The sequence below is a fragment of the Magallana gigas genome, chromosome 2, assembly GCF_963853765.1.
Source record: "Magallana gigas chromosome 2, xbMagGiga1.1, whole genome shotgun sequence".
Taxonomy (NCBI): Eukaryota; Metazoa; Mollusca; class Bivalvia; order Ostreida; family Ostreidae; genus Magallana; species Magallana gigas.
Window position 1 is genome coordinate 8,297,614 of NC_088854.1, and position 24,727 is coordinate 8,322,340.

At 32.6% G+C, this 24,727-nt stretch overlaps 2 protein-coding genes across 5 annotated transcripts in view; both read left to right on the top strand.

Annotated features, from left to right (window-relative positions):
* Positions 1 to 232: 232 nt before the first annotated feature.
* LOC105336878 (uncharacterized) lies at positions 233 to 12,467 on the top strand. Of its 2 annotated transcripts, none has more exons than XM_011441355.4 (8): positions 233 to 322; positions 5,691 to 5,753; positions 5,921 to 6,184; positions 6,315 to 6,404; positions 6,769 to 6,876; positions 8,035 to 8,235; positions 8,665 to 8,769; positions 11,039 to 12,461. In XM_011441355.4, the coding sequence occupies exons 1-8, from the start codon at positions 320 to 322 to the stop codon at positions 11,300 to 11,302; spliced, it is 1,098 nt and encodes a 365-aa protein (XP_011439657.2). In that variant the 5' UTR covers positions 233 to 319; the 3' UTR covers positions 11,303 to 12,461. The 2 variants fall into 2 exon arrangements, 1 of the variants encoding a protein (XP_011439657.2); XR_002200504.3 differs by lacking the exon at positions 233 to 322 and adding an exon at positions 824 to 997 and having other exon boundaries at positions 5,921 to 5,994; positions 11,039 to 12,467.
* Positions 12,468 to 18,512: 6,045 nt separating this feature from the next.
* Positions 18,513 to 24,727, top strand: part of LOC109617040 (uncharacterized) — a 36,874-nt gene continuing 30,659 nt past the window's right edge. The window contains exons 1-5 of one of the 3 annotated variants that reach the window (XM_066074833.1): positions 18,513 to 18,786; positions 23,631 to 23,693; positions 23,840 to 24,106; positions 24,232 to 24,321; positions 24,393 to 24,500. In XM_066074833.1, coding sequence (XP_065930905.1) covers positions 23,631 to 23,693; positions 23,840 to 24,106; positions 24,232 to 24,321; positions 24,393 to 24,500 — 528 coding nt within the window. In that variant the 5' untranslated portion in view covers positions 18,513 to 18,786. The remainder of the gene's footprint in view (positions 18,787 to 23,630; positions 23,694 to 23,839; positions 24,107 to 24,231; positions 24,322 to 24,392; positions 24,501 to 24,727) is intronic. The other 2 variants (XM_066074832.1, XM_011441357.4) reach the window with 2 other exon arrangements.

Sequence of the window (24,727 nt, forward strand, 5' to 3'; positions counted from 1 at the left end):
TACGCATTTACATGACATCATTAAAATGTACACATCGATATTTTCATTCAGTCAGAAATACCATGAAAATAAATATAAGTACCAATACCAACAAACATTTGTGAAAGTAATTGGTAATACATATTATCAACACAAAATGCTTATTTCCTACCATTGCACTGCTCTAAACTTCTATTTTCAGAAATGATGAGGTCGATCCGCGTCTCTATGCACTGAGTTCATGTCAGGCTTGAAATTCAATTCATTCTTGAACAAACAAGTGCAGGTTTAAATGCAGACTGAAAATGAATTTTAAATTAACAAGTTAAGAATTACATTGATGGTAAGATACTATTTTCTGAATTCATTTACATTGGTGCTTGTTGTCTTGAAGCATAAGGGTAACGTTTCAAACGCAATGTCAAGTGTATAACCTTTTGTATTGGTGTGTCCATGTGTGAATGATATATCATGAGATAAATGCACTCTCATGTAGGAGGAGAGCAAAATATCACATTTCCGTGTTTCCTATAGAACAACTATTAATATGCATTATTTATGACATAAAATTTACCTCAGCCCCTACCCCAGAATTAAAACAAATATGTACGAAAACAAACCAATAAAAAATATCTGAACACAAAAATGATAAACTGAAAACAAATACTCAACTAAAAACAAATAGTCTTGTTTTATTAGCATACAAATTAGAATCTTTGAGAACAATCTGAAATCGACGCCTTTAGTTATTTATTCAGCTTACGTAATAACTTATAGAGTGTTGAGTTCACAGTTGCATTGTACCTTTATTTATGCTTTAAATGTTTTTTATGCAATTATTCAACGCATACAGCACTGTATTGAGCGTTGAATTCTCAGAAGTATGCCTTGCATTATAACTGGTTTGTATGCTCGACAAAACAGCAGTACTCTTTAGGAGAGATGACTCTTATCATCATCAGAAGTTTTTAGACCTTCTCGTTGGGAAATTTGTTACCTGAATTTTAAAAATCAAATCGTGAGTAAAATTATCAGATTTGTTCGATAGATTATCAACTAAAAACATGTACTTTGGATACAAGTCGTATTGATAGTATTGATTTTTTGGGAGTTACCCATTTTACGTTGCTAGTATTATTTATTTCAAGTATCCTATGATATTAAAAATTCAAACAAAAAAGAATCAAAAGGTAAAACTAGAGTTAATTTAAAAATCTTCTTATTTTAGACTGTGTTGTTACGATAAAGTTTGATGCGGCTTGTTATATTAGTTTAAATTTTCGAATTTGAGGGAAAATATTTTTTTGCTATCAGTCATGCAAACGATGGGTTCAAGTAGAAAGTTTTATTTAGTGATCCACATTGCAGAGAACTTATGCTTTTTTTCTTTGTCTTCAGTGTAATTTATTTTTTTTAAATGACGCGTTTACAGATCATTTTATTCTTTAGTATGAAACACATATACACTAGTTTTGTTATCAGTAATCAATTGATTTTTAAGTTTGTGGCCTTGAAAATGACGCCCTTGACATTATATTCATCTAATTTAAATAAAGAAGCAGCGATCATTTAGAGCGTCTTCCGTGTGTAGTGAAGATACAAAGAACATTTAAAAAACACAAAATTAGCATTTTTACACGAATATGTGTTGAAAAAATTATGAAATGACTGGTTTTCTAAAGTTATTTGATAGATAAAATGCGCATGGTAATTTTGATGAGTTTTTTCATCTTTCATATCGACATTGTTCGTTGCAGCGTTTCAAGATTTTATCGAAAATATGAAGTCTTTCATCCTATTTGAAACATTAACTAACCTGTATAAATAATTCATGAGTCAGTGTTCATTTGCAGTGAAGGTTCATTTGATATGTAATATCTCACTTGATTATTTCAAGGGTAGACTTTTTCGTGCTGCTTGATTTCTATGCATCAGGTAAATCCAAATGTAAAATTCCTTACTGAATTCTCTTTTCCTCGGTACGGTGCACGGTATAAATTGTTGTACCCTTCTTAATTTGTCAACATACAAGATGAAAGAAAACTTAAACTTATAGATCTTTCGACGTGCAACTTACCTATGTCATTATGCAACAAAGCTCTAAAACTAATGTGTTATTTGTTACGGGTGAATAAGGTTTAATGGCCGTCCATTACCAACATGTTAGAAGATGCAACCTGTATAAACATGCAACTTAATTTTGTAAACATGTAAATTAATAATGTTAGCACAGTTTATTTAGAAATACAATCTAATGATACAAACATGCATTTAATTTGATATCCATCTATTTACATATGCATACATCCTTTTTTGAATTTTTTTGGTTTTCATCAAAATACCTTGCGTATTAACTTGCGCATACTTATAACAACTAAGTATTTTTATGAAGTATAGTAAGAAGTGGATCGTACTCATATACTCACACTAACTAATTATATATGATAAAACCCAAAATAAGTACCAAGTTGACCATTGATGATATATTTCGATGTCGCATTAGTGAGTTGTCTTGAATCATTTATGATATCATTATGTATGAAAACTATTTCTATTTTGCTAACATGCATTTTTTATGCCTCTTTTGTTAGTTAAAACGAGATAAATTATCTATCGGTTATCCAAATGCATCGTTTATTTTCATTTACTATTCTAGTCGTGATTGCCATTTGACATACCTCCTTAAGTTTTAGAGCTAATATGTTAGAGACAAAACTGATCATTTCATAAAGTTAATAGACATATTAATCTCAAAGATATATAGCCTAGAATGTGCATGAAGAAAATCATATAAAACAGGGCTTGATTTTAAAAACAAAACGAAGACAGGTGTACTGTAAACCATGATAGTAGTTCTGCTCTGCCACTTCTTAGTATTGCTACAACTCAAAGTAAACAAATTTGTAAAAAGGATAGGGATTTTAAACGTTCAATATTCGATAATGCTCTGCTTTGAAAATAAATAATTACATAAAGATACTTTTAAGACAATAGTCAGCACCTTATATCTTCTTACTGAATGAAATCTTGCGTAATAAAGAGGGCTTTAATTGATATTAATTACAATGTAACTGAATAATAGTAAATGCATCAAAATGGTACTCTTTTGTTGAAAAAAAGAAAGAAAAAGCCCATCATCAATTATTTTCCTGAAACTGTCAGTATATGTACCAATTTAAAAAAGTGTTGCAATGCGTTATATGTGCACGTAAAGTAATATTTTTCCGTAGCTCGTATGGAATCAGCTATGATCGGACAAGCTGATCACAGAATTCACTCATTTGGTTAAAATTAACTTATTTGAGGTTATATCAAAAATCTTACATCACTGACCCATACTATTGATCAGTTTGAATAAAACCTCGAAAATTAAAATTTTCTTTTGCTTGTTGATTCTTTATTACCCCCGCCCCCATCCCCACAAAAAAATCAAAACAAGAACAAAAACAAAACAGCCTTGATTTATGCAAAAAGTTCATCTGAATAATGACGTGATGTAATTTGGACGTTTTTCTCCGCAAATGTTTTAAAATATTTGTTTGAAAATGAGCAGGTGAAAAAAGCGAGATATTTTTAAGGTCAAGATCTAGTAAATGATTCCAGAGTTCGTTTTGGTTCTAGAACCATTATGAACGTCATAATTGATTTGTAGAATCTTTTTCCCGTACTTTAGGCTTTAAAGTAATTATGTATCATTTAATATTTATTCGTTTGATGAGATATCGGCGCTTCTGATTGGTTGAAAAATTTCTTTGATACCTGCATCAATAAAATTTTCGCCGGATCTACTTTTCTGAACTGCTCTGATCTAACACTATTTATAGAACGGGAATTTCCAAGATAAACACTGTCAACAAAATGTAAAGTTGTGTCTGTTTTATTGTCAGCAAACAAAATGCAAACTTGTGAATATAAAAACTTGAAAGTTTAACCTTCAAAAATAAACAAAACACTTTGTTTGATTCACGAAATAAAAAATTAAGCGTCTTCTCACGATTTCGTCTGCTTGAGATCAATCAACATTTACAGCGAGGCTGGCTGTTCCTTTTATGGATTTCAATATTATAACGAACATATAGGCATATAAACTTTCACGGTAACACTGCTGTTCAAATTTGGTAACGATAATTTTTAAATTTACACACATAGATGATCGGTCATCAAAATAAGCGTCGTAAAGAAAAGCTATGAGTAATGCATCAACTCCTTCGGTGAATTCCAAGCGGCAGATAATATATATACCATTTAAGTACATCACTAGCTATCTAGTTACCACAAAGTTTACAAAAGTCGCTTACACATACTATTCTTTGTCGACATATCAGCTATTTTCGTCCACGATCGCTTTTCCTTGGATGGTTATGTCCAGTTGCATATTCCAGCGATCTCTGACACATGAAAACTATTATAGTTTTTAATTAATACGAGTTTTTCTGCACAGTGAATGATATCACAAGCTATCGCATGTATTTTCCTTTCGTTTTCAATTCAGCCGGTTCAGATTTTAACTCACTATTTGTGTTTAATCCATTAAATTCAGCCCAGTAGCTCTGCATCAGCTGAAGGCGAATCCATTTTGAATATTGTTGCTGTTGTTGTTTTGTATTCATACGCGCCGCTTCATTTACATTATTTACATTTTTGATCAATGACACTTCACATTTTTTTTATTTGAAAATGTTTTATTAAATGATAAGAAATGAAGATAATAATTTTTCTATTGATCGACGTATCAAAGAAAAAATTGACCGGAAAACTTTTTCATCAATGCGCTACGCGCATTGATGAAGTTTTCCGGTCAATTTTTTCTTTGATACGTCGATCAATAGAAAAATTATTATCTTCATTTCTTAAAGAAAATTAAACAATTTCCAGAGATCCTATGTTAAATTATGGAAAAAGTAATCCCGATACCTATATTTAATTTGACATAATTTTAAAGAGGAGGTGAAGAGCTTGATTAATTCCGTTTTTGGAGAGACTGTAGCCATTCTAGATACATTTTATTGGTCAAAAATAGACAAAACTCTAAAATTTGTTCCTTATTTCATTTATATTTCATTAAAATGACGGTTTAAAACATGATATTTTTTCATTGTGTTTACCAAATATTTAAGCCCCAGGACACCCTATCAAACAAAGCTATTGTTATGAACCATTCTTGAAAGAATTTATATCTTAAATTTTATAAACTTGTAGGCACCTTTCATTTACTAGATCTTGACCTTAAGTTGAAATTTCATTTCAAAAAATGTCAAGTTAAATGCACAATAACGCCAAAAAAGTTATAGACACCCTACTGTAATTTTGTTTTGATTTTGTGTTAAGCTGTGTGTGTAAATATAAAAAATACTTTAAAAACTTAAAAACTTGTATTTAAGATCCAGCCCCTTTGAATAAAGTAAACACAGAGAAGCATTAACGTTTATTTTTGAAAACGAATCTATTTTTTAGGTCTGTACTTTCATTGATTACACTGTGTCATTGTATATATTTTCTAGATGTATTTTCTATTTCTTAAATATAAAATGTTGGCAAATCTAAATTATCTATATTATGTATAATTTCGCTATATCAGAATATGTTACATATCAAATGGTACAGGTTTTTATGCAGGTCGGGGACTTTTTTTTTGGTAGATCAGGAGCAAACCATATTAATTTCATGATAAATAATTAAATGATTGGGTATTTTGTTTTTTGTTTTTTCAGATGACACGTTCAATTTTAATTCAGTCCGCCATATTGGCTTGGATAGTTACCATTCTTCTCTCAGTAAGGATTTTCTTCAGAAGCACAAATTAAAACCGTGGTCCATATTTGTACTATTCTACATATACATTAAACTTTTTAATAGATTAATTTTTATCCTCAGCAATTTAATACCTTTGTGTTTGGAAATAATTTATTCACATGAATTTTGTTTTTATCATATTCTATAGATCGCAAGTGGGCCAATGCTAAAGATGTCTTATTCAATGGAGGACTATTCCAATGGTCTCAATGTTCATAAAAGGTTACAGAACTTGAACATCATATCCAGTGATTTTGGTGGCATCAAAAATACAACCAAGCAATTTTTTGCTTGTTTGACCAGTTTCTTAGCTTGTGTCCTAGGTCTTAACATAGTTGTGACAATTTTGACGATCTTCCCAAAAATGTTCTACAAGAAGATTTTATACGCAGCAGTCGTATTCTTTTCTTTAGTATGTATTCAGCATACCTTTCTCAACCGAGCTTAAATTTATTAAATGTTTAAAACTCTTATTATATTGACAGAAGGAAAAACACTCAGGTATTTTCAAAATAAATCGAACGTTTTTTTTTAAATTACAGTTTACCGCTGTCTTCATAGGTTTGACCATTTGGTCGGTTTTACTTTACGTGGATCTGAACGATGAACAAATCGATCCTAACACCAAAACGGTAATGTATATGTAATATATTGTAATATTTTCTCATGTGATATTTTATTTTGTTGACTTTTTTCATTACCTCATAAAAAGAGTTTCTAACTTTGATTTTTGACACATTTTTCTATTCTGTTCCTTGTGCTTACATCTCATTTTACACCTCTCATATCTGCAGTGTATGCAAGAGAGGGATTAATATAAGCCGTATGGCTTGTTTTTCGATCTTACAATTGTAATTATCATCATGTAAATGTATTTGAATTTATAATGAATAAATATTGTTTAAACTAAACGGTAATGTTCTTTCAATACAACCTCAGCTTTTTAAAAAGTGTGAATATAATTCAAACAACATCTTTTTTTTTTTATCAAAACAGAGTGATTTGCATGGTCAAATGATGTCTTCATTAAAAGACAATTTTCGGAGTGACAACTTAACCACTGGAACTAAGATCTCCAATGAGTGGAATCACCTATTTATGGACGTAAGTGAATGTAAAACATTTCAGTCACACACTTTGAATCTTCTTTCAAAAACATTTGTTTTATTCAATATATCAGTATAAGCTAATCATAGAAATATCGTTTGGATTGGTTTAACAGTTTGAAATGAGGATTTTTCGTTAATTTTCCATAAGAAACATTTTATTACTTTAAAAAATAAAAAAAAATCTGAACAGTTGCAATTGTACGCGCATCTGCATTCAAAACTTGTAGTCATAACTGATAACCAGTTGCTCTTATGTACTCCGTAATTCATTTTTGTTTTAGTTTTGCTCTTAAAACTGAGATGATATCATAAAAATATTTAGTGGAGAGTTACAGTCGGTTGCTCTCCGATCGAGGCTTAAGGTTGCACGAACTTTTAATTACACGAATTTTAATGTGTACGATAAGAATAGAAAAAGGATAAAAAAAAAAACCCCACACAAACCGCCATAATAAATAATATTCTAATAAGAATTGTAATAATATTATTTTTTTAGCACAGAAATGGTACTATTCTAAATAACATACCAGGTATATATGCGATATATAATCTTAGTACATAACTACTTGTGATATTTGTTTTTATCACGTAAACACACCCTGTTTCTGTGTGATCTTTTCCAGTTTATGCTTTGCACATGTGCGACGCCATATAATTAGAAGCTTGGGTCTTCCGGTTTTATTATGAAGTAAAGAAAAAAACTGGATCATGATTTCAGCTTAGTATTAATCTAAAATATTGCATATGAGAAGTCTCAATCGTTGCACTTCAAGCCAATTTAGAACCTATCATCAATTTTCAAATAAATTTTGAATAGTCCATAAACTCTGACCCCTTTTTATCTCTCGTATGAATAATCGAACATACCAATTATGCAAAGCCAGTTTGCATTCGGTAAAAATTTGAAAATTATTGGACATTCTAGATTACCATACATCGTTTCTTTCAGTGTACGTTATGACGATATGTCTGGATATTATTGTTTGTATCACATGTATTTTTAAAAAGCTTATTTTTTCTAATACTGAGAAAAAGAAAAATCTTTTTAAAGGGATGAAATAAGAGACATACACTCTATTGTCAAGTATATTTATGCATTCGTATTACTAGACCTCTTAGGCACAGTGCTATGGCTATGCATGCAATATTTCAGTTCGAATGTTGCGCCGTGAACAAAGTGGTTGGAACTATCAACGACTTCGAACCCACCTACTGGTGTAGGACAGAGGGGAGTTGTCATGCTACCTCCTCGCAGATACCAAGAACGTGCTGCAAAGGTTATACAGAATATGATTATCAAAATGCTCCTCCTGAATGTAAATCCTCCGTTGAATCCGGCTCTTACTATGACAAGGTAACCACACTCACAAATAGGAAAAATATAATGTTAAAAATAAGATGGAATAGATAAAAGAAAAAATAGGTAATAGGAAAGGAAAAGAAAAGAGAGATGATTTTGAATGTGTAACAACTTTTTATTCATTTTTTTTGGTCGTGTTCACCTGTTACAAAGATAGACTTCATGCTGCTTAATATTAGTTAATTATTGAGTTACTTGTTTACCCAAGTAAATTGATATGGATGATGATTTGATAAGATAATTGATTCTATTCTGTGTACATAAATTGTGTTTAATTGGTTCAAAGTATGATATGTATATTATGTCAATAATTGTTTCAAATGTAAACTAATGTTTTAAGAATTCTTACAAAATAGAAAAAAGCAATTAAGATATTTTAGTTTTTTCGGTAAAGATATCTAATAATCCTTATTTCCTTTAAAGGGTTGTTTCTCTGTCATCATGAAAGAGGTTATAAAGGAAAGGATTAACTTTGATTCTTTTACCGATGACTTTCTTACAGAGGGGCTAAAAGTAATTTTAGTCATGGTGGGTATATTTACTTAGGATTTTCGGAAAAAGGAAAAAAATTTCGGAAAAAGGGGAAAAAAATTTTTGTGAAGCCATCTACTGTAGATTCCCAATGAAGCGCGAGGAATTAATATCTGCTTAAAAACATCGCTTTTATTTTTCGGACTGATGTAAACTTTAGGAAACTGTGATAAAAACTTGGCGTTTGCCATTTTTATACTCTCGCCATTAGACGCAAAACGGATCAATCGCAGAATTAAGTACTAGCGAATAATAGAGTCTACAGTATTATATCCGCTTATTGACCTACACTTCATCCAAAAAGAAAAGTTACATGTGCAATGTAGCTGTCAAATAAGTTTCTGAAAAGTCTATCCATATGTGGATAGAACGCTTTGACCAGATCGATATTAACTGGCGGCAAAATATTAAAAGTATATATCTATTTATATATTTATTTATTCGTAGATTAGTTTTCTATTTTTTTTTTCAATAAAAGTCTTCTTTTCCGTGCAAGAAAAAGGGAAATGCGGAAATCGATTAATCTTGTCACATCATAACTGCAAATCTCTAACTTTACGGGAAAATTCGGAGTGGCATGCCATATGATGTCTACAGCATGTCAACCCAAATTTTTACCTGTAGACGGATCTTCGGCTAGTGACATCTTACATTCCCAATTTTATCATACCCCCGCTACGAAGGGGAAGGGAATATACAGTTTAAATCGTTGTGTGCCTGTCTGTCTTTCCTTCTGTCTGTGTCTATCGGTAGCCAAAATTTCTGTCGCATTTTTTCAGCAACCATTTATCGCAGTTGCTTGAAATCTAAAGACTTTATATGTTTAGGCATGCATTAAAGTGGGATCCATTTTTGTACCAATTAGACTTCAACTTCTTGTTAAATGACGATTTGGTTTATTTTTAGCCTAAATGTAATATTAAATTTGCGATAAAAATGTCTATTTCTCAGCAACTATTTATCGCAGTTACTTGAATTTAAACACATTATTTGTTTAGTCATGTCATATGGTGAGATCTATTTTTGTACAAATCGAACGTCAACTTCCTGATAAATGACGACTTTGTCTTTTTAAGCCTTACCTTTGAAATATTTCTCAACAACTATTTATTGCAGATGTTTGAAATTTTAAGACACTCTTTGTTTAGGTACGCCATCTGGTGGGATCTATTTTTTTACTAATCAGACATCAACTTCCTGTTAAATGACGACTTTTTTTATTTTTAGTCTAAATTTTCGTCAAAGATTTCTCAGCAACTATTTAATGCAGATGTTCAAAAATCTAATACACTCTCTTTTCAGGAATGTTATTTGGTGGGATATATTTTTGTACCAATCGGAAGTCATCTTTCTGTCAAATGTCGACTTTGATTTTCTTATTCAGATCAGAGCAGGGGTATTACTAGTGAGCATTGGCTCACAGATATCTTGTTTTTTGAAACTTGAAGAGAACAGAATCATGCGTGTTTACTTACTTAGAACATACTTACGTACTTACAATAATATTTGAGCATGCTCAATTCCAAACATGTAACAGCGCTGTATCAACGGTGTTTCAACTTAGGTATAAGGTGGCAACTTAAATGATTTCTTAACCTTAAACTTAAACCGTTGTAAAATCCCTGTCACATCAGTGTTACATCCTCATTGAATTCCTCGGCGTCCATGAATACTGCAGATCAGTAGAGTCTGACACCGCCGCAACAGCACGGCGACATCTACAGTTGGGTCGCTTAGAACGCCATGCTCCAAAAGCGGACAATGTCTATCTCGATCCTTTGCTCAAAGAGTAAAGGATACATCCTAACTTCGAACACATAGGTGTGACATATATTTCTTCAATGATCAAACCTATGCATTTACTTTATTTAGCAATAATAAGTTAAACTAACAGCAATACCATAGTATATCATTGTCCTAGAGACCACATGTTATAAAGGAAAGTGAAAATTAGCAGTTTGTGCCGTTGAATATATGTTTCGTTAATTTTGATCAACATGACCATATTTTTACCTTATAATGTAAAAAGTCTGCAAATTCCTATAAGGGTTTGCCTGTCCGTTACCTTTGTTTATAAATATGATCATACTTGAAAGCCGCGTATACTGCAGTTAACCCAACTAAAAATCATCAAAACCTAGAACCTAATCATATTTTCGTACGTTTTCGGAACAGAAACATGCAAATTTTATTGGGATGTTCCAACTTTGTTACATGAACTTATTGAATGACTTTATAATGATAAAAACTTCATGTATGTTTTCAGTGGACCTGTTCATTCATAAGCTTGTTTGGAATGTGTCTTTTTATTGGCATATGTTTGACGAAAAAAGGTAATGCCAAAAAAGGTAATGCCGAGAATGGAGATACTTCGCAAACTGGGAATGCATCACCGAAGACCGAACACTTGTATCCGAACTATCAAAGATCTTCGCAAATCTTCACAAAACAAGAACGCATCAACTATGACCGACCAAACAACAAATATGACAGACACTGGCAAGATATCTGTTACAGTTATAGATATTAATTGTCTATTATCATAAAATGATTAGTTTTCAAAAACTATATTTGTAAAACTATTTTTATGAGCATCAACATAAAACCATATACCCATCCCCTCCCCCTCCCCCTCCCCCATTTACTCACCCCCTTTCTTTATCTATCCTCTCTCTCCATAAAACCCAATCTCATTGCACGTTTACATACAATACATGCCTTTGTTTGTAATCTGCGATATACATATATGTATTGTATAGTCTTAGATAGGCATATTTTTGTGGATGTAAGTTTTCTCTACTATATATTGTGCTCAAATCAAAATAGAGAAAGCAAATATTATGTACTTATCCTATGTTTATATGTGCTTTGATATTGATATGAATAAAAAAATTATTTAAAAAAACAACTATGACTGACCACTTGTATCCAGATTAACCAAGAAACAAACATATTGATTCAACTATGACTGAACTTGCCCATGGACGTATACGACACAATACTTCATATTTATATATATATGAATGCATAAAAATAATTGGAAACAATTTAGTATCAGCTTTTTTTGTATAAGAAGTTTATATTAAAAGCCAAAAATTTCTTGAAGCATGGTTGGTTGAAACTTTCAAATTACACCGATACAGTACACATCGTACCGGTGTACTGATGAATTTTGAAACTTGTAAACCATTAAAGGCAAAGTTTTCCCATTGAAATATATTGTGGTTATCACTTATACATGGTATATATTCTACTATACAAAGAAATATGCATATACATTACGGATTTCAACTTTATTTGGATATCCTAGTCCAATAATTAGGATTTTCAGGTTGTTCTTAAATTGTATAGGAAAGGTTTTTTTTTTCTAAACAAAATCTAATTGCAGATATTAATAGTTCATCTAGATGTATGATATATAGCAACATTATTACTCATTTTTAACTACAATGTTATTTAGAAAAATCCATTCCTTGTATTTACAAGAAACAAATTAGTAAAATTTGCTTCATCACATCACATTTAGCTATAAAAAGTGGACGCCATTGAAATATTTTGCGTATTAACCGAATATTCGAATTTTGAAGATCTGAAATTAAGGATGAGTATCACTTTGTTTTTAGATAATAGTTCACGCTATTAGAAATTAAGAATTAGTTATGTTGTATTGTGTTCTCCATTGATATGATTATCATAATACATATCTATTGTTACTATTACCTGTATACAGATTGTTAATCATATTATTGCGGTACATATTTTGTTTAATATAAACAATTTTCAGTAAGATGTTTATCTTCTAAAACTTTTTAAATTGAAACTTAATCATTTATTTTGAAAGAATACACAGAAGATGAATGGCTGTACTGTCATGGCTTTATTATTAATAAGTATGATATAATTATTACAAATTTAAGCACAGTTAATTAAACACAGTTGATAACAGATTACACAAAATATACAAGCAATTCAGATATTACAATGCAAATGTCAAAACAACGGATGGCGCCGATCCTCAACTGGCATTTGGCAGCCATCAGTTCAATTCAATGTCAATGAGCCATAAATTGCTGGTAACCCTGGAAGGAGGACAGCAGTTAACCAGCGATGGCTTGTATAGCAATTCTGCCATATGGATCGCTGAGTACAAGCATTGAGACCAGCGATCCAACCGCCATACGCCATACGAACGGTAATTGGCATACAAGACGAAGCTAACAAAAATATACAAAATTCTTCAACTGCAAACGTTGCCACAAGACAACATTAGCAACAATGTACAAAATTCCTGATCAACTGCAATCGTTGATACAAGACTAAGGATGAAAACAACAGGGCGAACTGCAAGACAATAGTTGGGGGGGGGGTGGTTGTGAGGGTGGAGGGGGTGTTGTGAACAAGGACACTACGAATGGTGAGGTTTGAGCCATGACAAGTACCGAGCTATACGGGATTGGGATATTTTCTGGAGTTGGACGACAAAAATTTAGTTAAAGCAGCTTTTATGGAGTTTATGAACAGTGAATTGCCTAGGTTGGACAGGTGTACCCCATCACAAAAAAGTTTTGTTTGGTATGACTTAATATCAGGGTGCATAATCAATGCGCCCCGTAGTACACGGCGCATAAATGACCCAAGGGAGCAATTAATGCGCTGTCTACCGTTTTCAGCAGCAATGTCAGATATCATATGTCGCTAGGATTGACGTGGCAGAATATCCGACCATATAAGTAAGGTATTGGGCATTAATGTATGGATTTTGGGGAGTAATGATTTCATTTCGATCTGTAATTTTTTAAGTGATTGTAGGCCAATACTGTTCCCCCCACAGTGGATAACCAGTGCGTGAGGGGCGTTACCATTAAACCTATGTAATAAATTGTTCAAGTAAAGCTCCAGGTCTTCCCACTTTAAACCGCTGTGGCCAGCCCATATGACATTGATGTGTTGAAGGTCCAATTTTTCCCCACAAGTGGAATTAGAGTATTTCTGTGCCCTGGAGATGATTGAAGAGCCAACGATCCATACTGTCCGCAAACCTGCAAGCTTAGCTTACAATTAGTAAGATTCAGATGCTTACAGGTAAACAGATTGCGGGCGAATATAAGATTTAAAAGCGTCTGAACGCCATCTACCCTTAGATTTGATTATGTTCTCTGGGATGCCCTGCAAGTACATGTGGGTTGCAGCACCAATTCTAAGTGAGTGGGATTTGAAAACTGAAGTGTCTATGTTGAGAAATGCCAAGGCCCTTTTGAAAACTTGGTTGAATTGGTAGTAAGTTAGAGGGGAGCCATCAATGTGACACAAGAGCTGACCTGGGTATTTAGGTCTAGCATTCAAATAAGAGTGCAAGTTGTTGAATAGCAAGTGATTGTCATCAGAAAGGGTTATGATTAACGCTGTACCTGCACCATTCTGGTCAGTTTTGGTTTTTCCCAGAATTAATTTAATTGAATTACTTGAGAACAAAGTGGTATGGATGGTTAGAGCATTGTTTGTGTAATCTCACCCACACGCAATATAGCAAAACAAGCTAAAGAGAAGGCTGATGCAAACATTTTTTCTTCAAATGTATTGGCACACACATGCGGCAGAGCGTTTCAAATGTTTATAAGGGTTGGGAGGGTTATGGGGCATCTAGAGTATCTTGACTGAAACATACGACGGAAACCCGACAGCAATTTCTTAACAATGAAAAATGAGCAAGGGTCATGATAGCTATTAATCTTTAAGTTGAAACCGATTCCTGCTAAGTAAGATCTAGCTGTTGCGTAAGATGTGCCCTTACATGACAAGAATGCTATATAATTAATAAAATGATCAAGGGGGGGGGGGCACAATTTGGGCAAATTGTGTTGAGATTGGAACTGAAGGAAGGAATTGATGCCTTTATCATATGTTGCTTGGGTATTGTTGGAGATGGAGTTTTGTAGCAGTTCCTCTACTTTGGGTTTAAGATGTTGTAAAACTCCCTGGGTACTGGACAAGGATATTGGTCCGCATGGGGGGCCAACTGCCTGAATGTGCGCCACTGGAGACGAGATATGACATCGGGTATGTTATTTGTGCAGCCAGGTACATGAACACATTTGATCCTTTCGGATTTTGATGACTTTTGATTTAGAATATGGACCACTGCTTGGTTGTCAATGTTCAGAATAAGCTTTTAAGATTCAAGTGAATGACCCCATGTGAATATGGCTAAAACTACGGGAATGAGCTCGAGGTAGGTTATATCTTTTCTTATGTCTGATGACCAGTGCTGGGGTCACTGAATGTAGGCCCAATGCCCACCAAAGATGACACCGCAACCCAAGGAGCCTGAGCTATCGGATGCCATAAGTAGGGTATCTTGATCTGATTAATCGGGGTCTGACAATGGGGTTGAGCCATTGAAATTTGCTAGAAGCTAGAAATTCGAGCCAAACCTGCATATCTTGCTTTAGAGTTTTTGTTACTCTGATATAATGATACGGTTTAGCTGCCTGAGATAAACTACTATACATTCTCCTGCAAAAAGCTCTGCCTGCTGGAATGGCTTTGGTTATGAAAGCTAAAGACCCCGCTAACGACTGCATTTGTTTAAGGGTGATTTTATGTTTAGAAATGGAACTAGATAACAAAACTTGGAGGGCTTTGACTTTGTCAGGGGGCACAAATATAGATTGACTGATGGTGTCGATGCCAAAGCCTAAAATGTAATGCTAGTAGGGCCCTCGGACTTCTCGTGCAAAATAGGTACCACCAATTGCTGGCATACTTGATAAAATGTATTCATTAAGTGGAGGCAGGTATTGTTATTTGCTGGGCCCGCAAACAAAAAAATCATCGAGGTAGTGGACCATTGTATCGACATTTGCTGTAGTTTGGATAATCCAGTGCAGTGGAGCAACCGAAAGGCAAACCTTTATCTACGAAGAAATTGTCTTTAAAATGAAAGCCTAATAATGGGAAGTCTTTGGGGCAAATTGGAAGTAGTCGGAATGCATTAGCTATGTCTTTTTTGCCCAGCAAGGCACCACGGCCTAATTTGCTAATCATTGCAGTTGTCTCGTCAAATGACGTGTACTGAACCGAACATTGTTCAGGGTTGATGAAATCATTGACACTTTGGCCCTGTGGTGCGGACAAGTTGCAAATCATTCGCCAACCCCCTTGGTTTTTTTTGGTACTACCCCGATTGGACTGCAGCGAAGGTTTGAAATCGGAATATTTTTGAAAGGGCCCGCAATACGACCCAACTGAACTTCTTGAAATATTTTTTGTGTAACTGGTCTGCATGGTAATCGGCAGATAACATGTTTTTTGATATAATTGAGGATCTAATGCCTGTGTAATGAATGCTAAAGCCAAAATTAAATCCATGAACAAGTTCCCTAGCTATGTTACGATCAGGATATAGTTTTAACATGTCTTGTAATACACCAGGTTTAACCGATGTAGGCGCTAGGTCCCACAGGTCTGGGACGCAAATTGTGTTGTGCCCTTTGCTGACGCACAGGGGCAAGTAGTGGTTGGGGGTTGGGTCTGGGTTTTTCGTAACGGTAGGGAGAGTTTGATAGCTGGGGCGAATATTTACAAGATTGTTCTGGGTGGGGGTTACTGCACTTAATGCAACTGTGCTGGTCTTAGGCAAGTTCCCTTGTAATTGTACTCAAAGCATTTAAGAGACCTCTGAGTGGGATTTGCTTGGGTTTGTGGGGACTGGACCACATACAACAGCCAGAGTTCTGCGTCTATACAGTGTCCAAAGGGAGTAATCGGTTGCGGGAGCGCTTGAGCCTAAACTGGATGTCGTAATCCAACCAGCTGCTGCTAGAGGACCTAGAAGCTGCAGTACGGACAATGTTTATATATTTAAGGAGCTGTTGGGTTTGGTCGGGGAATTTGGCCAGATAAACACTGGTAAATATGAGGAATGCGTTGGTCCAAGTTTCAACATTGGCGATCTTAGCTTTTTTATGTTTCGGCTTAATAACTATTTCCCCATTAACTAAAGCCAATTGTTGCTTTAAAAATGCAATTCACATGTAATTTTATGAACAACAATTGTGGTTTTTTTTAGATTTTCACATCTCAAAACCAATCCGTCCGCGGACGCTAATCATGGAAAAAACTTGGAAAGGCCTTATAATGTACGGATCCTAAGAAAAGTTGTCTCTGGGTGCTTGGCACTGCCGTTCCTTTTGTTGTCTTGATGAAAAAGAGGAAGCTGCTATTTTTGACATGCGCATGTGCGCAAAGATTGGGTGAATCAGGATTATTATAGTCGGGGGAGTTATCTCGCTTGCCACCATATGTGCATTCTTCTTCGATAAATCGAACTTACCACACAGGGTAGTAAGTTCACTTATTTGAGCCAGATAAATAGACATAAGTTTTTTTTACCTCTTCTTAAAGAACGATTCGATATCGGACAACATATTATCCAATAATAAAAAGATTTGTAATTAACATGTAACAGAAAAAATGAGTTTCAGCATCCAAGCCTGTGAAGTGCATTAACATCACCAAATACATTAAGTATCCAAATTTGGTAAAGATTGAACACAATTTAGTAATATCTTTCTACTAAAGAGCTCCGAATTCTTTAATTAGCTCCAAAAACCATGACCTCCTCCAGTTTCCGAAACCTATGGCGCAAATTCAGTATTCAAGCCTTTGGAGTGCATCAGAATCGTAAGATGGACCTGCCATGAAGAGTTGGTGAAAATACGACTATAGTAATAACTAAGCTGTGGCCATCAAAGAGCGCATGCTTCAAAAATCTTTCCCTGTTCCAGCATATGAAACCTAGTTAATTTAAGTTTAATATTTTAAGTTTTAAAATAAGTATTAATTTTAGTTTTTTGTATCATAAAATGCACTAGCCATGAAAGTTTGGTAATGTAAAGGGAAACCCCCAACAGAAGAAGAAACGTTTATAAATGGCCACAACCTGAATACTCATTGGAAGGTTTAAAGCGACGGAAAAGATGTAAATGAGATATTGAACGATTCATAACAACAAATAGTTTGAATTGAAACAGAAACCTTTACATTGTTTTAAACTAAAGACGAAAGATTGGTACGTGATAAGTAAAGAAAGCACCACCCCTCACCCTCTTATCAGTGGAAAATAATGTGTTCTCCAGAGTAGTGATACAAATTATTCCATATAAATGTTTATATTGAGAAGACACGTGACTCCATTCAAAAAGAGTCTTGGCATATCATAAAGTTCCTGGACAAACTGGTCAAAATTGTGAAATTCCTATTTATTTCAGTCATTTTAATTTTAGTTCTGGTTCAGGGTAACAAAAGGAGCTATTCACAGTTGCACAATATCTTGATTCCTATGTTTGCTAGTTTAAGACATCATAATAAAGAAAACTCTGAAAAAGATAAAAAAAAAAATATTAATCAATCAGATAAGAATTAAAATGATGATAAGATAGTATTTTTACCAGTTGGTGTATATCAACTCAGTATAGTCACATCATCATACTCAGCATAGTTTCCAATCACTGGGTTAAATCACATTTTCGTATTGATGGTCAAACTAATACATCATTTATCAAAATGCAATGATATGAAACATGAAAGAATGACCTCTTTAATCGGAGGTAAAATTTGTTATCAAACAGAATCTAAGAGGAGAATCTGAAATCAACGACTTCGATCGGTTATTTTTAATGCTTCATCATTCAGTTTTCCCATTCAGATAATTTCGTAATAAATTACCTGTACTTCATATATTAAAAGTGTTAAGTTCACTGTTATATTGTGCCAATATTTATTTAGCTTCAAATGTTTTTCATTACGTTCAATGCTTACAAACACTATTTTGAATTCACTGGAATATGCCTTGCAAATTGAATGGTTTTGCTGCTTGAAAACACAGGACTTGTGAACACATAGATTACGTAATCGCTACGAGATACGACTTAAAACAGAACAGGAAGTTTATAGACATTTTTGTGAAAAATACGTAGGAAAAACTGACAAAACCTGAATTTTACAAATCAGAACGTGAGTAATTATGCCAATTATTACATACTTTGATCAAATCATCAATTTGAGACGTGTTCTTTGATATTAAACTTTCGTTTTGGTGGATATTGATTTTAGGGAGTTACCCCTTTGTTGCTAATATTCATATTGTTATAGTATTGAAAAATTTAAACGAAGTGGAATCAAAAGACAAAACTCAAATTTATGTAAAAGTTTATTATTTTGGTACATTTATTTTGAATAAAAGTTGATGCGGCATTGCATGGTAGTTTTAGATTTGGAATTTGAGGAATTTTTTTTTCGTTTAATATCAATAATGCAAACAATTGGTTCAATAAAAAGTTTTATCCATAGATCCGTCTAGAAAACTAGTGTCTTTGTCTACAGTGTTTTAATAAAAAAAGAATGGTTTTTACAACATATTTTATTCTCTAATATCCAACACACATACACGAACTTTGCTACCCCTGATCAATAGATTTTTTAGTTTGAAACGTAATTTACAAGGACCTTGACTTACATTAGATTCAGGTAATTTAAAAAACCCAGAGATCTCTTAGAGCGCTTCCGATTGTGTTAAAAAGACAAAGAACTTTATTTCAAAGTAGCTCTTTGTCACAACTGTATTTTGCAACGAATAGCATTGGTAAATAAAGAAATGAAAGTTTATCTTTAGCAGTTTCTGTTGCATAATGTCTTGAATTAAATCTATTTCATGAAGATCAAAAATGAGAAAAAGGCCGATGATATCAATAGAAAAATTTAACTGTAGATTAGTTTTCCAAACATATTTGATAGATAGAAGGGCATGACAGTTATAAGGTTTATTTTTTTTAGTCTTTAGAATCAACATTTGTTTGTATATTTGATTTTATCGAAAATATTGTCTTTCATCCTCTATTAAACATTGACTGAACTAATTTAAAACAAACTATTCATGAATCGGTGTTTATTTGTAATGTAGATTCATACAATATTTAATGTCTCACTTGACTTTTGCCAGCGTCGACTTTTTGTGATGCTGCTTGATTTGTATGTTTTTAGGCAAATCCAGAATTTCATTTCAGACTTTCCTTATTATCGGTACGGTGGCAAATTTCTTTCACCTTCTTGATTTTTGTTAACATATGAGATTAAAGAAATATCAACTTATAGTTCTTTCGACGTGCAAATTTACTATGTTATTATGCAACAAAGGTTTAAAAGCCATGTGTCATCTGTAGAATATAGTTAAATGGCCGTCCACATGTGACACCCAACATGTGAGAAGATGCAACCTGCATGAACATGCAACTTAATTTTGTAAACACGAAAACTAACAACATTAACGTGCCGTTTATTTAGACATGCAGTTTAATGATGTTTACATGCATTTATTTTGATATGCATCTATTTGTGTATGCACGCATATCATTGAGTTATTTTGGTTTTCAACAAAATACTTTAGTATCTTGCGTATTAACTTCAATGCATGTTCATGTACATAGTTATATAAATTAAGTATTCTCATAAAGTATAATAGGTGCTTGTTGGATCGTACTCATAAATTTACATTAGCTAATAAGATATGTTAAAAGCCAAACTAAGTTAAACATTAACCATTAACAATATACTTCTGTGTTGCATTAGTGGATGGCTTATAACCATTTATGATACCACTATGTATGAAAAATATTTCTAATTTTTTCTTGCATTATGTCTCTTTTATTAGTTAAAACGAGATTATTTAATCGATGGTGTCTTCTTTGTTTTTATCAGTCTTTTGTGTACGAGGCTGGATTGTCGTGGCTGTTTTAGACTTTATCTTTATAAATCCCCTTCGAAGAACTCTGTTAATATAGGATTTAAAATACATTTAAAATTTAGCTAACATTTATGGTATTTTTTCTCTACTCAATGAATTTAGTTTATATTTTTACAAATCCTTTTTTACAAATTTTAGGTAGATCTGAAGGTTAATTTTGTATACCACCCAGTCTCCTTAAACAAAATTCTCTCTTAAACACACATGTACAAGAACTATAACATGCTGTCATATGGAAGTCCTTTTTGAAGTAAAGAGGACACATTCTAATTAGTTTATGCCAAATGTGAAGAAAAGGAAGTGAAATATGTTTTATACTTTTGAAATATATGCATCCTTGCCAAATGCTTCGTTTAATTTTGTGTAATTGATATATATATATATATATATATATATATATATATATATATATATATATATATATATATATATATATATATATATATATATATATATATATATATAATTTTCCTATCTAAAAAGTAAATTTTTCATGATTAATTCTGTGGACCACTCAGCCCCCTCAAATAATGTTTAATCTTAAAGGCACGTGCGTTTAAGGACCATGACATCTACTTTTTCGATGAATGGGGACACATTCTAGATAATTTATATCAAATGTCAAGGAAAAAAGTAAACAAAGAATGATGAATTTAAGACTTATGAAATGTATGCATTCCTTCCAAATGCATTGTTAAATTTTATGTACCATAGGATAGTCTTGATTGTTTGATACATTTGGAAAGCTTATTAAGTTTTAGATCTAATATGTTATAGACAAAACTGATATTTGATGAAGTTTAGTTAATTGATACATTAATCTTTATGATATACACTAACAAATTTGACTCCAAAAATACAGATTTCGCATGAAGGAAAATCCACTAAAACAAGACTTGATGTTTTTGATAAAGACAGAAGTAGGGATACTGTAATTATGATAATAGTTTCTGTTCTGAAAACCCCTTAGTAATGCTACAGCTCAAAGTAAATTAAATGGTAAACAGGAAAAGGATTTAAAGAGTTCAATAACACTCTACTGTGTTAAAATAAATAATAACACGAACATATGAAAACGAAAATTAGCTCTTTTCATTTCCTTATCTAACAGAATTTGATGCAAATTAATCCTTTCTTTTTACCAGGTAATAAAATACGAGGATTGCGAAATTATTGAACCAACTCGAAAATTTCCTTTTTACGTGAAAATAGGCATAAACATAGAAAACAATTCGACAAATAATTGAAGAAAGATGAAAATAATATTTCATTTTTTATGACCGTATAGAAACAAGTTTGTGGTCGAATTACCCGGCGCAGACATAAATTTTAAGGTTAAAAACTTAAACAATTTCTTCCTAAGTGTTGGTAGACCAACAATTAAAAAACTCATATATTATATGGTCATTTTCATATTTATTGTGACTAACTTTTGTGCAAGTTTCAATAGTTTTCAAGTTAAAATATGGCAAAAGTACAAGCAGGTTTATCAAGCAAAAGAACTCTGACCATGATATTTGTTAAAATTTGACGTCACGGCGGCGCAGCCAATCCAGCTCAAATTGGTGAGAATCTTAGAAGAATACCTTTTTAGGCCAATTAATTGCTTAAACAAATACTATACAATGTAAAGGGGTCAAGGACTTCTTTTTATCGGATTTAAAAAAATTAATTCAATCAAGCGAACTAAATATATATTACTTGAACAAAAAAAACTGAAATCGACAGATCTAAAATATAAACAATACGACAGTAAAAACACAGAAAGTTGACTTTTGGGTAGATTTCTATTCATAAAATATAAAATACTGGAGAAATTATGTAAATGTTCATACCTTAAAATGAAAACAAAAGACGAGAAATTAAAAAAAATAATCCATGTTTTCCGTTTGTGTGTAAGACGTTAAAAACAAAGGAGCAAGGAAATGCGTTGAAATGACGTTGTGGTGAGTTTGGGGTTGCTCCGGGTCACTGGCTTTAAGCAAGTTTGACAGCTTACCAGGAATGATCTAACGATATCTTTGACTGGAAATTTTAATTCATAAACGGTATCCTGGTTTACTTTTTTAAATTTTACTTTTTAAATTTTAATGGTTTATCTTTTTTCCCAAGGGAGTAAGGGTAGATGTCTCAACAATTTCCGAACAGCCCTCGTATATGTATCAAAATCTATTATAGCCTAGGTGGCAAGAATTTATCAAACAAAAAATAAACATTTTTCATATTTCAATATATTTTGAGGAACGTAATTTTTTTTCTTGTTTTATGGACACATGTTTGGATAAATAATCAATATTTATCCAAAAAATTAAGGCATGATCGGCATGTTATAAATAAATAGATTAAATCTCACTCTTTTGTTGCTTTCCGAAATACATGTACCAATTATGAGTAAATATTTTCTGGTAGGGAAGGTGCATTGTTTACTTACATTTAACTTCAGAATAAAAATCTTGTGCAATAAAGGCAAACTTGATATCAATCACAATGTAACTGTTTAATAGTTAATGCATCGAATTGGTACTTTAAAGTTATCCAAAGCGTTGTATATGCACATATAGTAATATTTGTCCGATGACAGATACTAAATCAGATGTGGTCGGACTAGCTGATTACAGTTTGAATATCGAAGTGAAGTAATTTGGACTTTTTTTTATCCCCATATAGTTTAAATTAATTTGCTTGAGATTGAACAAGACAAGAAAAAACAGGAAACAACGAGTTATCTTTAGGTTGAAATTTCAGCGCAAAAGGTTAACTAAGATGAACCATAACGCCAAAAAGCATTTGAGTTTATTAATCTCGAAAACGAATTAATTCTTTTCTAGACCTATACTTTCACTGTTTACACTGTGTCATTTCATATAATTTTCTAGATGTAATGTTTATGTCTAGACGTCTATGACATCTAAATCATGTTTAATTTTCCTATGTTAAAATATGCTACATATCCACCGATACAGATTTTAAGCAGATGCATTTTTTGTAGATCAATATCAAACCATCTTTATTTCAAAATAAATGGTTCAATGAACAGGTATTTTGGGGTTTTTTTCAGATGACACGTACATATTTAGTCCAATCCGCCATATTGGCTTGGATAGTTACCACTCTTCTTTCAGTAAGTATTTTCTTCATTACGAAAATTTAAATTTTTATCAGTATTATTCTTAATTTAAATATAAATTAATTTTTGTCTTCAACATTTAAATATTTTTGTGTTTAAAAATCATTTATACACATCATTTTCTTTTAAAATTTATATAGATCACCAGTGGGCCAATGATAAAGATGTATTTATCAATTGAGGACTGTTCCAATGGTCTCAGTGTTCATAAAAAGTTACAGAAATTGAACATCAACACATCCAGTGATTTTGGTGGCATCAAAAATACAACTGAACTATTTTTTGCTCGTTTGACATATTTCTTGGCTTGCGTCTTAGGTCTTAGCATAATTTTGACAATCTTGATGATCTTCCCACAAATGTTCTATAAGAAGATTTTATACGCAGCAGTCGTGTTCTTTTCTTTAGTATGTATTCAGCATACCATTCTTATTCAAGCTTAAATTCATTAAATTTTTGAAACTATATCTTATAGGTAAAAGGAAAAACACTTAGAAAGTTTTGAAGTTAATCGAACGTTCTTCTGTTACAGTTTACCGCTGCCTTCATAGGTTTGACCATTTGGTCGGTTTTACTTTACGTGGATCTGTACAATGAACAAATCGATCCTAACACCAAAACGGTAATGTTTTTTCAATACAACCTCATTTGTGATATGGGAATATTATTCACACATCTTTTTTATCACAACAGGGTGATTTGCATGGTCAAATGGTATCTTCGTTAAAAGATTACTTTCGGAGTGACAACTTAACCACTGAAACTAAGATCTCCAATGAGTGGAATCAACTATTTATAGACGTAAGTGAAAGTAAAGCTTTTCAGTCACAGACTGATTTGCCACAAGAAACCGTTTAATTAGACAAAAAAAAATCTGAACAGTTGCAATTTTACGTGCATCTGTATGAGATACTTGTAGAGTCGTCAGTGAAATCTACTCCTTTTTTGATTTACCTTTGCTCTAAAAGCATATATTTTATCATAAAAAAAGAGTTACAGTTGGTTGCTTTCGGATCGAGACTTAAGGT

What these genes read in the sequence shown, in the direction of transcription:
- LOC105336878 (XM_011441355.4), top strand. An exon ending in CAGTCGTATTCTTTTCTTTA is followed by an intron (nt 6,185 to 6,314) that starts GTATGTATTCAG and finishes TTTAAATTACAG; the next exon opens with TTTACCGCTGTCTTCATAGG. An exon ending in GGAATCACCTATTTATGGAC is followed by an intron (nt 6,877 to 8,034) that starts GTAAGTGAATGT and finishes GCAATATTTCAG; the next exon opens with TTCGAATGTTGCGCCGTGAA.